General features: G+C 41.0%; 1 protein-coding gene across 1 annotated transcript in view; it reads left to right on the top strand.

Annotated features, from left to right (window-relative positions):
* Positions 1-16288, top strand: part of Myo1e (myosin IE) — a 190772-nt gene that overhangs the window by 146627 nt on the left and 27857 nt on the right. Inside the window, exons 19-22 of the mRNA XM_027926182.2 lie at positions 5200-5344; positions 8891-9005; positions 9218-9387; positions 9770-9915. Of these exons, the coding sequence (XP_027781983.1) occupies positions 5200-5344; positions 8891-9005; positions 9218-9387; positions 9770-9915 (576 nt within the window). The remainder of the gene's footprint in view (positions 1-5199; positions 5345-8890; positions 9006-9217; positions 9388-9769; positions 9916-16288) is intronic.

Here is a 16288-nt window from a genome sequence, read left to right as displayed (position 1 = left end):
TCTATTAGGCAGGACCTATACTTAAATGTTCTTATTTTATGTTGCTTGTTTTTGAAAAGGATAAAATTGAATGTCCTTAAAATATAATGTCATTCTAACTTCTCTAATGATTCTGAGGAGTTCTACTATTGTACAGTTATTTAATTTCCCTTAATAAATAGGGAAGTTAAGAAAAAGGAGATATAATCCAAATCTATCATCTAAATCAGAAAACATTTACATCTTCCTGATATATGATACAGAGGCAGGATGTAAGGATTTTTTAAAATTCAAATTTAGTGTAACAAAGATCTTGCAGCCTGGGGAAGAACTCAAATGTGATCTTTGAAGTCTAGTACCTCCAATAAGTTCTAATAAGATAGTTCTTCTTTTGGAAAGAACTTTTGGAAGTTCTTCCTAAGTGGTAGATTAGGGCAGCTGACCCCAGCTGGAGGCTTTATTAAAGGGCTTATCATTTCATATGACAGAGTCCTGTTGCCTCAGTTCCCACACATGCACGTTTCCTGATGACTTTACGAGTGGGTTAGATCAGGAATAAAATTCACTCTCTGGGGAGTGATATTGGCCAAATTATATTGTTATATTGTGTACACATACAAATACTTCACAACAAATTGTCATTACACACAACCATATATATATATATATATATATATATATATATATATATATATATATATATATAAAAGAAAAAAGAAAAAAAATTCATCCTCTCTGATTTCTGAAGTAAAAGTGCCAATACACCAATAGTGTAAGCAGGACTGTATGAGAGAAGTAAGTAGGGAGTTGAGAAAAATAAATCTATAGAGATTTTTATGTCACTACAGCACCACTCATTGGCTGAGGAACAACTTACAGGTTAGTTATAAGACTTGAGTCTTCCTTAAATTGATCAGTAATACTAGAATAGCGTTTCTCAGCTGTAGCTACTACATCTTGGGCTGGATGACTTTTGTTGAGGGAAGTTGTCCTGTGTATTATTGTAGGATGTCTTGCTGTCTTCTTAGCCTCTACCCACCAGATGCCAGGAATGCAGCCCCCTCCCTGTTGTGACAAACCCAAAGTGTATTCAGGCCTTACCTAATATTCCCCAGGGCCACAGCATTTTTGAAAAACAGCATTTCTTTGAAAATAACTTTTTTTAATTAAGAGAAAAAGATCAACTATAGGAAAGAGTACATGAAAAAGGATTTCCTGCTATCTTTCCCTAATTCAGAAGGGCCTGACTTCAGTAGTTTTAATTTCACAAATTTTAAATCTTCTAATATATTTCATGTACCTAAAATCTCTATTTGACACTTGCAAGTTCTCTCACTATAGTTAAAAACTGAAAGACTTCCTTCTTTCCATTTTATCTAAAAAACCAACCAACCAACCTGATTTCCACATGCAAGTATACAAGTTTTGCTGTCTTGGGAGAGCAGGAAGTCCATCTTCTCCTTTTAGGAATGCTCCAGGTCTTACTTGTTTAAGGGACCCTGAGCAGACTATGTGACTTGTTTGCAGTAGCTTCTTAAGTGAACTGTTGATCATCAAATCTAGGCTTCTCTCAAGTGTCATACACAGTACTTTGTGGTATGCCTCACGGTCAGTGGCATTTGGTGAAAACTCTTGTGCCGCCTGTGTTGAGAAACTTTCATTAAAGTTATTCTATTCTTGGATGCTTCTATTCTTTGTCCTCCTGCTGTGGACTTTCAGAAGAGACAAATAGTCCTGTCTTATAAAAGCAGAATCTTTTATTGCTGTCATACTTCTCTTAATTTGATACTACTGGGAAAGTAGTAGTAGATTTGATTTCTCAAATCAAAATAATATTTGAAAGGCCATTGCTTTTCAATAAAAAAGTACATTTTCAGTCCCCCATAACAGTATTATAAAACAATTATTTAAATGGTCCACTAAAAACTGACTTGAAGTCCAGATATGTCAATGATAGGTAATATTTCTCTAGAGACAACACTCTTTTCCATAAGGAGTATGGAATCTCTCAGAATTCTTCTAGAGATGGCCCTGACTTTCTCAGCCAGTGAGACTCTATAAGTAAATGAACCATTTTGTACTTTTATTCTCTCCAAGCCTGAGACAAAAGGCTTCATTTATAAGTTTATTTCTTAGGTATCCATAGAAAGTAAAACCTGAGGAAAAGGATCTATTAAAACCCACCACAACTATCCACATCAGCATATATTATCCACCCCTGCCTAGAAAGAAAGCCCACAAGCCTAAATAGAGCAATGTTTCCAACACTACCTAGGGTGCAAGGTAGCTTAGAAAATAACATGTATATTTAGAGTATGTTATTTTTTTTCCTCTAGAAAATCCTTTATTTTTATCAAGACCATCCCTTTTGACTGAGTGTTAGAGAGTAAAAGTTCAAAAGATGCCTTAATGCCCCTTTTCATCATCCATGTGCTCTTGGAAGTCAGCCCTGCACGGCTTTGAGCAGTAGGAAGAACACTTTCACCACCTTCCCACTTGAACTTTCATACCTTTAGAAAGTGTTTAAAAAACTGTTAGCAATGGCTGTCACATGGAGTTTTGGCTTGGGAATATACCTTTAAATTCTTCAGAAAATACCTATTTGAGCTAGGCAGTATGTATTCCTTAATATAGATGGAAGAAACAATCCCAAATATTGCTTCTGATCCATAGGAAGAAAAATGTTGTAGAAATACAAAGACTTGCAAAGGTTATCTTTTGCACAATTTCTGTTTCCTTACAAGCATCCTTCCCTTGACCTTGACCTTGACCCAGTCTTTTAAAATGTGGGATTATTGAAAAGGCATTTTATGCTGTGGACTAGAGAAAAGAAAGAGTAGGATGGTGTGGAGTGGTAGAGAGCTGCCTGCTGGTTGCCAGGATTCTTATGTCCTTGCTTCAAAACATCCTTAAAACCTGAGGACCAGCAACTAGAGGTCACTAGGATCTATGCTGTATTTCTTCTGAGAAGGAACCATTGGATCAGTGACTCAAGAGGTAACAAGGAACCTATCAGTCTACAGGGCAGCATAGAGAATTCCAGGTAGAGAGATCAACCAGCTCAAAGGCCTTCAGAGAAAACATTTGGCATATTTGAGTTTTAAAGTGAGAATGCTTGATCAAGGAGTATAGGCCATTACCGTCATCCCTCCAAAATTATCACAGGTATCAGGTATTGTGACCCTTACCTTGTGTAACTGCCTGTCCTGCCACTCTATCTTGGAGTTAGAGAGTGAAATAGGTGGAGACATTGTGCTAGAATTATACCTTGCTCTCTCTATGGAAACCGAAGGGTGGGGTTGAGGATGTATCAAGTTTCATGAAAGCACAGGTAGCACCAGGCAACTCCCATGTGTTCTGAAGACCCTCACCCACCACTAGAGGCCTTGTCAGAATGAGACAGAAAATTTCTGCAGAGTTCCTTACCATAAAAGAGACCAAATAAGAGAAACCCAGCATTATTTTCATAGGGAACGAAAGGTTGAATTGCAATAGAGAGACCAATTGGCAGTTGCATGATATAAGTTCTTTAGTGCAAAATTTTGATTAGATCAATCCAGGCAAAATTGCATTCTTAGACATTTGTTACCTTAGAGGTTAAGTCTTTTCTTTCTTGCCCCTACCCTCCCTGAGCCCTTCCCCCTCATTCATGTAGATTGCCAGTTCCTTCTTACCTTTCTATAACTCTTCCAATCACATCTAGAAAGGTTCTGCTATCAGTCATTTCTGTGTGGTTTAATTTGTTGAATCAACATCATTATATTACATATGAAGTTTATTCATGTTATGCATAACTTCAACTAGGCATTTTTACTTTTAAGCTTTTTATCTCTAATTAGAAAACAAGAGGATTTACTTCTCCAGGAAATTAATATATCATCAGACAATATTAGGGGGAGGCTCTTAGTGGGAGCAGTGTGGGCTTTTAGAATCACCTTAGTCCCAACCAGCTCCCCTTGAGCCCTAGACCCTGAAGGCAGGGCCAGTCTTTTCCCTTCTCCCTTGGCTGCCATAAGTCACTCTAATCCTGATAGTAGTTTCTGGAAATAAACAGGGCCATGGTTCTCAAGGCCTATGCCATAAGTGTGTGTGGACCAAGGCCACACCTACCAACTGCCCACCTGCACACTCCTCTGAAGTTTCCTTCTGTATTTTATATCCTATAATGTGCTTCTCTCTCCTCAGTTATGTCACCTTCAACATAATTGTAATAGTAATTTGCTATAATATTAAAATGAGATCATGCATCTAAAGTACCAATCATAGCACTCAATGCAGAGAGAGCAGGCCTTGCGTGCTAGCCATTCATGTTAGTTTTTCCTGCGGTGTACCAGGCATTACTTAGGTGCTGCCTGTGCACTCTGGGCCACACAAATGGGTCATCCACTCATGGGGCTGTCATCTTCATAGGGAAAGCATATATCAACAGGTCAACACCAATAGTAATATAATTATGAATGATGTACATGGCATGAAGGAAAAACGCTATTTGCTATCAGAGAAAATATCAGGGGAGTAATTTTTGATTAGGTGGCCCGAGAAGGCCTGTCTGGAAGTGTTCCTGAAGCTGTGTCACCCTGAGTAGGAGAAGCCAGCCAAGTGAGGAGTTAGGAGAACAGCACAGCATGGGCAAAAGCTGTGGGGGAGGGACCAAAGTTTGGTGTGTGTGAAGAAGAGGGCGCACTTTGAAGGAACGTAGTGAGTCAAAAGCAGAGCAGAAGAGATGAGGTCAGAGATGGCCACGATCAGGTCATTCTGGCCCTATGACTAAGGACGCACAGAATGTCCAGGCTAAAAGTTGGTGAACAGTAGTTATAACAGTTGCTTATAGGGAGCTTTGTGAAATTCTTTGCATTAATTGTGCTATGAAATCAGGAGAGATTAGTATCGAAAAAAAAGACCATTTATTTTTGCCTGAAGAGTGTCACAAGTGACCTTCAGCAGGGCTATTTTTAGATAGTCAGTGGTAAAATGGGAATGCTGATTTTCATCAGGATGTTAACATGGAAACCATGGGATAGGGAGGGTGTAGGAGAAAGCTCTATGATGGGCATCTCAGACTTGAGGGATTTTTCTGGTCGCTGAGGTCCATTCCTGTAGCTCTGAGTGGAAGTGAGTGGATTCCCAATACCTCAGTGACAGCAGGGCTCTTGCTGCCTCACCCCACACAGAGCCCAGGTGTCCAACCTGAGTCTGTTCTCTTCCTGATTGTCCTCACAGGTATGCCATTCTGACCAAAGCCACCTGGCCTGTGTGGAGAGGAGATGAAAAGCAAGGCGTCCTCCACTTGTTGCAGTCTGTCAACATGGACAGCGACCAGTTCCAGCTGGGGAGGAGTAAAGTGTTCATCAAAGCCCCTGAGTCTGTGAGTACACGACCACCTCCCCACAATCCCTCTCCTGCACAGCACCATGGGGCTGGCTGCTGTTCCTCATCCATCATCTCACAGAACCCTCCCTCTCTTCCCAATCCAGGTGGGTCATTTCCCACACTCCTGCCCCCTTCTAGCTATCACAGCTCTACTCACTTCCTTCAGAGCATTTGGCATGTATAAAAAGGTGTCTCCCACAGACTGGCTTCTTTTGTCACTTGCTATTGCTTTCCCCTGCTAGGTGGCAATCTCTTTCAGGGCAGGGACTCTGTTCTGTTTGTCAGTATGCACTGGGTATCTCAGACAGAAAGTGCCCCATAGTTATTCATAATGTTTAAGCTGAGAAGAGACTTCTTTGAGTCACAAAGGAGGCTTGGTCAATTCTGTGTCTTCCTCTCGGTGACAGGCCAGATAAACAAGCTTAGGTTCCTCCTGAAGGGTGGAATGGAGTCCAGGATGGAAATTCCTAGGATTGTACTTGGAAGACCATGAGAGAGCTGGGGAAGGACTTCAAGGAGAATAGATTGGAGGAGAAATCTCAGGTCTCCGGAACATGAATACTTACTAGTAATGCATTCAGACATGCATTTTATGGTTCATAAATTTTGCAGTACTCTATATGGATTAATTTAGGGAAACTTCTTTATCTTTCCTGATAAAGATGTGGTCACTGTGAGCTGGGTGAATGTCCATAGAAAGTTCTGCATTTGAGCAGAAATCCAGCAAAGCCCCTTAGTAATTCTGCCCTAGTAGCTCTGGGGCTATGGAATAAAGACATTGCTTTTTAAGGTGGGAAAATTGCTGGAACTGAGGTTCAACATCATTATTTCTTGAGGTTCCTGAAATTATCACAAGACTCCATTTCAAGAGTCAGTGGTGAACTTGGCAAAATTAGTCATCAGACCAAGGGGAAATATACAGGAACTTAAAAGTGGAAGAAATAGGAACACTTGACTTTAGGCAAATCCTGGCCTCTCAGTGGGTTTCCTTCTCCCCGAACACTGTTCTGCATGCCTTGTGGGATGGGCCTGAGGCTCAGGATGATAATAGCTGTAGCTGAATGGCTTTGTGAACCAAAGACCATTAAGTACATAAGTGGCACGCATCAATAGAACCGGTTTATGAAAAGTTTGTGGTAGCATTTTTCTACTTTGAGTTATTTGTAGCTTCACAGCAATTTCATTTCCAAATATAAAATGAAAATGTTGTGTCATACGCCATTAAGCAACCCACAGAGCAGTTCCTGTTCTTTCTAAAACGGGATAGAGTGATTTGTCAGTACAATGCAGAGTTCTCTGTTGTTTCATACCGCTTTTACTTTTCAACTTGCTAAATTTTCATATATAATTAAAACGACCTCAATATTTTTCATACGTTTTTATTCTGATTCCGTTGAGCTTTGGGAATTTATATCCAAAACCAAGATTTATTTTTGGTTCTTGTATTCTTTGCCTTCCTTTGAGATGCTTCACTGCCATCACTGCATTATCCTTCTCCCACCTTTCTATGCATGCATGTGAATGTACACATGCACTTGCACGCACACACACACACACACACACACACACATCACCTTCCTCTTCCCCAACCTCTTCAGTCCACATCTAGCCTTGACTTGCAAATGCTTGTACAAAAGTTGGTTTTTAAAATCTGCCTTGTGCAGGAGGATCACAAGTTCCAAGCCAGCCTCAGGAACTCAGCAAGGTCCTAAGCAACTTAGTGAGACCCTGTCTCAAAATAAAAACATTAAAAGGGCTGGAGACGTGGCTCAGTGGTTAAGCTCCCCTGTGTTCAATCCCCAGTACCAAAAACTATATAGAAGAAAAAAAATCTTTTGCCTTTTTATGGTTTTGCCTTAACTTCCATAATAAGTGTTGAACACACAAAATAACTTGTTTAGCTTTAAAAATGACATTAAATATTAGACACCAAAATGGTTTTTGTTGTTGTTACATGTGTCTATGGTTTTTGGCTTTTCTCTCTCTTCATTCATTAACTTCCCTGATTTCTAAATGCCCTGGGCTTTTAACAAAACCTAAAACCAAGTTAATCTCTACAGGAGTTAGAAATTATTTGCTGCTTATTTTTTTCTCTGAGTCACAAGTGTATTCTCTTTGACGCTCCCAAGCTTGTTCTGGGAAATAAGAAGGAAACAAGACTTACTCAGAAGACCCAAAAAACAGATAAGAAAAATCAACACATTACAATAGGCGACCACAGGGCTCAGATTTTAAACATTCTGTCCAGTTGGTAAACAATGTATTCCATATTGGGTTAGAAATGTGCTCCTTAGGCCTATGGCATGTAGCACTGAAGGCTGTGGAGTTAGGTGGCCTTTCCCTGGGTATGTGCACTTGGAAATGTTGTTTCTACACATCTGGGGCTCTAAGAAGAAGTTGAGTGGCAGCACTAGAGTTCCAAATGCAGACCCAGATTAACAGAGGCAACAAACCAACTTCAAACCAACTTCACTTGTTTACTTCTGGAACACTCTTGCAATGACTATTCATCATCTTTACTTCGGGTTTCTATCAGTCCTTTTTATTTTATTTTTAAATTTTTTTCTAGAGAATCATGCAAACCACTTCCAAGGTGAATGAGAAAACTTCCCACTATTTTACAAATTGATCAAATGCAGGTTTACTGAGTAAGACTCATATGTCTGGATAAGGAGCAGAATGTCAGAGGCTGAAAGACCTTGGTTTGCTTTCTGGCCCCACCCAATCTCAGTTTGATATTCTCGTTGGCAAAATGGAGATATGTGGCTCACATAGTTGTTGAGGTGTTGAATAAAATAACTGCATAAAAGGTCTAGAATGATTCTTAACCACAGTGGACACTCGGCACATTACAGCTATTTGTTGTATTCTGAAATCTGGTTGAGTGCAACACAGCAGTCAGTATTAATTGACTCTCCAGACCTGCCAGAGTCTGATTTAGGCCCCTAAACGATGCCAGCTCTCCTTAGTGAATCCAAGTTCCAACTAGAGTGTCTGAGTTGGGCTCCAGTCACTGAGGTTCTTAGCCCTGGCCCAGTGACTCCTTGGAGAATCCTGTGAGGCAGGAAGTCTAGACTTCCATGGAACTGAAAGTAGGGCAACCCTCTTCCCACAGCAGTACAATTCTGCTCTGGCAGAAGCTAGAAAATTCTATTTCGAGTCTGTACACAGCACCCAACAACAGCAGCAGCCTCCGCCAGCAGCCTCCGCCAACTCATTTAATCTGGCCACCTACTATCCTCTGTGGATCAAGGTGAGGAACAAGTCACAGAGACTCTGAGCAAAGCAGGGCAGAAACTATAATAACATATTCAAATTCAACCATTTCCCATTGCTTTTTATTAGAAGAAAAAAGTATGTAGGTAAAGAATTTATCATTACCATAAACAAGATATCATCGAAATCATTTTACATGTTTGTTCTTGAGTCTGAGAAGCTGCTCCTCCTATCTTTCCTCGACTACACTGAAATTACAACATCAACAAAGAGTGATGTTCAGATTTTGTGGATTGGCTCATGTTTGTTTTCTCTACATTCACAGTTATTTCTTCTAGAGGAGATGAGAGAGAGAAAGTATGACGGGTATGCTCGAGTGATACAGAAATCATGGCGTAAATTTGTGGCCCGGAAGAAATATGTCCAAATGAGAGAAGAAGGTATTTTTGTCATTTTGTTTCCTCTGTTTAACAAATCTCAAGTAGATCTGAGCTTAAATGAAGCTACAAGTTCTATTTTATTTGGCATAGAGTGGTTGTGTGCTAAATATCTTGCGTCATTCATGATTTCTTTGAATATTTACACTCTTAAATATCTTCCTCCTTTTTCTGGCTGACTGCTTCTTCCTTCTCCACCTTCTTGGGAATGGTAGCCTCAGACCTGTTGTTGAACAAGAAGGAGCGAAGGAGAAATAGTATTAACCGGAACTTCATTGGGGATTACATTGGGATGGAAGAGCACCCGGAACTCCAGCAGTTTGTGGGCAAGAGGGAGAAGATTGACTTTGCTGACACCGTCACCAAGTATGACAGGAGGTTCAAGGTACGTGCTGTCACCACCTCTGAGAGTTGCCAACACATAAAAATAACTTGGGATTTTGCTGTTCTGGTAAAGCAGATCGTGTCCACTATAGATTTTGTTGTTGTTGTACTGGGTATTGAACCCAGGGGTGCTCTACCACTGAGCTACATCCCCAGCCCTTTATAATTTTTATTCTGAAAGGGGTCTCACTCAGTGAGGAGGACTGGTTTTTCATATATGTTGGCTCTTCCCTCTTGAGGTCTGATTAGGTGGTAAGTGGAATAACAATGAACATTTGCTGCTCAAGAAAGCTTCCCTCTGTGCTGGTAACAGTGACTTGTTGTGGAGATAGTTATCACTTTGATCATATCTGTCTGACACCTTAAAGTTCCTCTCCTTACAGGGCGTGAAGCGAGACCTGCTTCTCACCCCAAAGTGCATGTACTTAATCGGAAGAGAAAAGGTCAAACAGGGCCCAGACAAAGGCCTTGTGAAAGAAGTCCTGAAGCGGAGAATCGAGATGGAGAGGATTTTATCGGTGTCCCTCAGGTGAGTGGGGAAGGGCCGAGGCTGAACTGCCCTCTCTCTCCTCAACGTCTCCACCTGCTCTTCCAAATGCAGGGCTGGCTTCCCAGTTGTCAAAATCAAGATGAGAATGGAAGTTTCTTTCTATTTAAAGAGGACCTGAACTTTAGTCTCAGGGACTTCTGATAGGGTAAGAATATGATACCAAGACAAAGTTGCCTTCTGGTTAGTTCCTCTAATGAAGGAAGACTCAGAACCTGTGTCCCTATGGCATTGTAGAATAAACCTAGTGTATGGAACAAATTAGAGGACAATTGCTCTTACTGAAGTGGACCCAAAGGTTCAGAGGCCTGTCCACCAGCCCTCCCACCCATTTTCAAAACCTGACCCATTTACCATCAAAGACTGAGCAGGTATCCTGGAATGGAAGATTCTTTGGGCCTTCCATAGATTATTCTGCATAACCAGTAGCCTGGGAGTCTTTACCACATGCTCCCATTGGCTGCAGGCTCACTGGCATTTGGAAGCAGTGATTGCTCCTGCAAGACCTCGGGTAGGGCCCTTGCTTTTTCTGCTGACACTCTAGCTTCATTGCGGCATAGGAGTTTCTGTGTGTGAGAAGACCTCCCTGTGTCCCATGCCCTGAACTTGAGTAGCTTCCCTCTGATGAGAAGAAATGGTGCTGATACCCAGAACAATGAGAAGAGAGGAAAAGTGGGCTGCGCAGAGCTAGGCTGCCTTTGTCAGCAGAAGTCTGTCAAAATAGTGATGTTCTGTTCACTTGTGGACATGTGTAACTGGTATCAGGACACCTCTCTAAACTCAGTTTACCTAGAAGATAAATCTGCTGTGCTCAGGAAAAGGTATGCTTTCAAAAGTGGTCTGGCCTCTAGCCTACCAGGCTGGAAACCCTGGCCTAGTGTGACAATCTGAAGCAGATTTCCATTGTCCTTTCTTGCCTTGGCTGTGTGGTCTGATTCTATCTGTCCCTAATGTTGCTGGATGAAGGGCTAGGCAGGGCAGTGTGGCTGTGTTTAAAACATGTGAACTCAGGCGTGACATTCTGAGCAGATGAGTCCACCATTATCCTGCTCACAGCCCCCCCCCCCCCCCCCCCCCGCCCCCTCAGGTAGGTCTCAGTGTCATGGTCTCAAGAACAATGTCTGGATGCTGCTTGGGTTTTCCTGAGCCTACTATTCATTGGCTGGGTCACAACCTTCTGCCCACACCCTTCCTGACTAGCTGGGCCTTGAGGCTGCCCTTGGGGTTCCAAGGAACCCAACTGGAAGCTGTTACTTCATTTTCTTTCCTCCCTGTCCGTCTCCCCACGTTGCATGTGTCCTGCTGTACCTCAGCTGAGCTGGGCTGACTGAACAGTGCAGTGGGTACTGGACATTAGCTGTAGCTAAAAGCCAAAGGAATCACACCTCTATGCCACATGTGGCTGTTATTCTGAAATTGATTATTGTTCTTCTAATGTTATTGCCCAGGTCTGTCTTCAGTCCATAAGATCACTGGAGGAAGGCTCATGATGGCCCTGATAGGAAATAATTCTAATATAGCTACATTTATATCAAGCACATTAACACTTTCCTTTGATCACATCCTTCAAGTTTATCAAACAGAATATTGTACTCATAGATAGTTCTGATTTTTTCCCCTTCTCCCACAGACCCCCAGAAATACAATGGCTCATGATAAAACCAGCTTATTTTTCTTTGTCCTCCTTAGTATTCATGGTCTAGAAGATCATTTACTTCCCTGTGGCTTTTCCTTTGTAGAGGATGGAATCAAATGAGGTACTTAGATAGCCTAAGAGTTGTTCTAGTTCTAAGGGGGGAAAAAAAAAGAGCCTCAGTGATTTTAACTTGTAATGTCTGTAAATTGCAGTTACTGTGCCTCATGCTTACCAAGACTAATATTGGCCTCTCATTTCCTTCATTCATTTGATAAGGCCAATAATCAGAAACCAATTGAGGAAAGCAACCAGATGGAAGGTAGTGTTTGCAGAATCAAACCTAAAGTAGAAATTAACTGTGGTACTAGTCTACCTAACATGGGTATGGGTGTAGGTGTGGGCGAATGTGTGGATGTGTCTCAAAACACTTCAGTGCTGGCATTGCAAGAGAATTTAACAGTTGTCTTGTAATTTAGGAAAAGAGTTACAACATCTGTATGTGTTTTCAAGAATGTATGAGACCCACTAGTTAACTGTTGGCTAGATTGATAATCCCCTTATGAACTCCTTAACTGTTGGCTGGATTGATAATCCCTTTATGAACTCCTCCAGTAGGACTATCAAAGTGCCCCACAAGCTTGATCTTTAAGGCACCTCTAACTCTAACAAACATAACTAATGTTAGTGCAGAGTGGGCTCACAAGCCCCTATTCAGTCAAATAAGTCATTCAAGAACAATCAGTAGGTACCATGGGAAATGTGACTAAAATGAATATTTGATATGAAGGATTTATTGTTCATTTTTTAAGGTGTGGTAAGAGTATAGTGGTTATTTTTATATAAAAAAGATTTTATTTTTTAATGATACATACTGAAATATTTGAGGACAAAAACAATATAATATTTGCACTTTGATTTAAAATAACCTAGTTTATATGTGAAAGTGTTGAGAATGGAGATATAGATAAACAGGATAATCCATGGATCAATAATTGCTGAAACCAGCTGGTATGTGTCAATTTATTCCACTCTTCTACTTTGTTATATGTCTGGGATTTTCCAAATATATATAGTAGACATTAAATGTTGAGAGTCTGCTTTTTAAAGTTTTCATTTGCAAGGAAAATATAGGATCACAGTAGGTAGAAATAGGGCCAATAGCTTAAAGAAAGATGAAGACTGAAGTTGCTTAAAGGGATGCCAAGTTACTTTGAATAGGAAAAATTCTCAAATAAATAAAAATTAGACCAGAACAGTTATGCTTCATTGGAGACTGGGCAAGAATATTAGGAGGGGGCTCACCAGCTCTGAGTTAAGACATTTCATTTCTGAGGCTCAGGTTTCTGCTGGTAGAAGGCTGTGTATCAGTTTTAAAGGATCCTTCAAGAACTACTTTTTGTACTGGGCATGGTTCCAACAACAGGAGGTTTAGGCAGGAGGATCACAAGTTGGAGGCCAGCCTGGACAACTTAGAAAGACCCTGCCTCAAAATAAAAAGAACTGGGGATGTAGCTCAGTGGTAGAACATGTGCCTAGCATATGCAAGGCCCTTGGTTTAATCCCTAATATTTCAAATATAAATAAGCAGGAAGATTTTTGTCCTGGTTTTACTCTTATTTGAAAACCAATGTGCTAAAAGAATGATTACGAGTAAAATGACCTATGTTTTTGACTTTACTATTGTATCATTGAGATTGGTGCCAGGAAATCTCATATTTGGGGATCTCCCTGACAGGAATTCTAATAATTCCTTATCACTCCAGTAGCTGACCACCAGAGGCTAAGACCAAAAGCTCTACTTGTCTGGGTCAAAAGATTTTCCAATACTTACCTGTAATTGGATAAGCAACCTATAAGAGGGTGCCTTCAACAGGCTCCAGCTTCCTGGTCACAAGGTTCTTGTCTAGAATGCTACATTGCCTAGATGCTCTCAACTTTCTAGCAATAAGAACAGCCTATGCCACCATCTATTCTGCTGAGCCGAAGCATTATTGAAATCTTAACTCGCTGCAGCCTGTACCTTTGGGAACATGGATGTTGTTAACAACATTGGACTGAACACAAACCTTGTGTGAAGCCCTGGGATTCCTTCTAAGGTGTGGAGGAGACCCAGGACAGCCTCAAGCAAGTCCTTTCTGTTCTGGAAAGAGTAACAGAAACCAAAGTGCCCCATAGGGCATAGATATTCCTGGGGAGGAAGGAGAGGAGTGGGCCTTTCCCAAGGTGATCAGATGACACTTCTCCAAGGCAGCCACAGAGTGCTGAGGCCTGGTGCATGTCTGGGCTTCCTCAGCAAGTTAAGAGGGATCTAAATCTGGTGACACTGGCTTCTCTGAGTAGTAGAATTCTGGGCAAGCTTTATCTTCTCCTTATTCTCCTTCTCCTTCTCCTTCTTCTACATTTCTTCCAGTAAAACTTAGAGACTTAAATAAAACTCCTTTAAAATTTTACTCACTGTTTTGTAACTAATGCTTTTGTGCAGAATATGTAATGGTTAAAAGATTAAAAGATTTTCTTGTGTTGTCAGCAATTCAATAAGCCACAACGATGGGGAATAAAAAAAAAACAAGGACAGAGCCAAACCAGAGACTAGTAGAGGATTTTTCAACACAAGGGACAACATCAAACATCTGTAAGGAATTGTAGCTTGTGCATATGAATAAGACAGGGGTGATGTCCAAAGATAAGTCTGATTTTTTAGAATAAATAAACCTTCAACCTTTATTTCCAGACCCAGGAGCGTGGGCTGAGGAGAGGGGAATGAGTTGAGACTCTGGCCTGGGTGAAGATGAGTTTAGTAACTCTTAAGTCCAGGTCACTGAAAGGAGTTCTTTAATTTGATGGTTGAAGTCAAAGTGTCCAAACACATCTCTTTTCCAGATTCATGCTTATTGACCTTGAAGTCTTAGTTTGCTTGCTCTTTTTCCATATTGCAATGAAACTCCTTATATGTCTAAACACATTAAGCCTCTCAAGGTTACTTGTCTTATGCTCTTTTGCCCTGTTGAACAATCACCATTTTGCTCAAAGTACCACCAGGAAATCAGACATGTCCAGATGTGTCAGAGGAGTCTGAGTCATGCCATAAAAGCAAGAAGGAGTTTATTTCTCACCTCACAGGCCAAAAGCCAATGCTTTTGTTTTCCTCTTTCCCACCACATGGGTTTGCTATCTAATGTGACAGTCTTACTATACCTGTGCTAGGATACTTGGATTTTATTTCATTAATTCCAGATGACTAGGGAGAGCTTATTTTAGTCAGCTTTTTCACACTGCTGAAAGGATCTGACCAGAACAACTGTAGTGGAGGAAAGTTTATTTGAAGGCTTACAGTTTCAGAAGCCCTAGTCCACAGAAGGCCAGCTCCATTTCTCGGGGCTCAAGATGAGGCTAAACATCATGGCGGAGTGTGTGGCAGAGGGAAGCAGCTCACATCATGGTGATCAAGAAGCAGAGAGAGAGAGACTCCACTCGCCAGATACAAAATATACCCCAAAGTGAGGCCTCAATTGCCATCTTCTCCAGCTGCACCCTACCACTTCAGTTACCACTCAGTTAATCCCTACCAGGATTAAATCACTGATTAGGTCAAGACTCTCATAACCCAATCATTTTTCCTCAAACCTTCTTGCTCTGTCTCACACGTGAGCTTTTGGGGGACACCTCACATCCAAACCATAACAGAACTCTTGGGGCTAGCTTTTAGTTGTCTTTTGAATCTGAGCTATAATTGAAGTGATGAAGACAATTCCAGAGTTTGTCTGACCAGAAACAGGAGGATGATTGTAGTTTTGTGGCAGTACCCCTGAAACACATTCTTCTAGACTTTGTGGAAAGATTCTAATTCCTAGTTTTGGAAATATCTGTGAATAAAGAGGTAGATAGAGATGGTGAGCTGTCCCACCATACCCATTCACATTTTCTTCTTCTTTCTCTCTGTCTCTCTTTCTCTCCATGATTAATGGCTAGCAGCCTACCCAAAGTTTTCCCATGCCCCCTAGCAGTTACGTATAGCCACAAGACATAGTTCTGTCCGATGGGGTGTGACCAGAAGTGACTTGTACAACTTCCTGGTTGAACCATTAAAAGGAAAGAATATGTGCTTGTCTCCCAAGCAATGTAGGACTGGTACAGTACCTTTGATTTGCTTCCATACATTGTTGAAGGACAGAAACAAAAACCCTATGTTGTTTACAACTGGTTGTCACTGTTTTCATTGCAACAGCAAACCCTGGTCCTTGGCTATCACAAGAGTGGGCAAGAAGCATGGGTGTGATTTAGGGATGTTTGAAAATGAATTCTTGAGGTAATAACAATGGCCAGTGCTCCACCCAAATAGTCATTCATCCAAAAATGCTCAAAAAGTATTCTAACCTCACAGCCAAGACTCTTTGGCATTCTCTTAAACAGACTGCACATGGGCCAAGTTCCTTTCCCTTGGTGTTGGTGTTGGACTTCTAGTTCACTCTATTCCTTCCCTGTGGTTTGTGTATCTTTACATCCTTGGGTGCCATGGTTCTGGTTTAACTCTCTTTTTCTCCTGTGGATTACCAAATCCCATTCCTGTAAGAAGACTGAGAGGCTTATTTCATTCCTGCTCTTATAACAAAATATCTAGAACTAGATAATACTTAAGGAACAAATTTATCCCTTAGTTTTGGAGGCTGCAAGTTCAAGATTGAGGTGAGGGCAGATTTGGTGTCTGGTGAAGTCTTGATT

The sequence above is a fragment of the Marmota flaviventris genome, chromosome 2, assembly GCF_047511675.1.
Source record: "Marmota flaviventris isolate mMarFla1 chromosome 2, mMarFla1.hap1, whole genome shotgun sequence".
Taxonomy (NCBI): Eukaryota; Metazoa; Chordata; class Mammalia; order Rodentia; family Sciuridae; genus Marmota; species Marmota flaviventris.
This window is presented reverse-complemented; position numbering and strand designations above follow the sequence as displayed.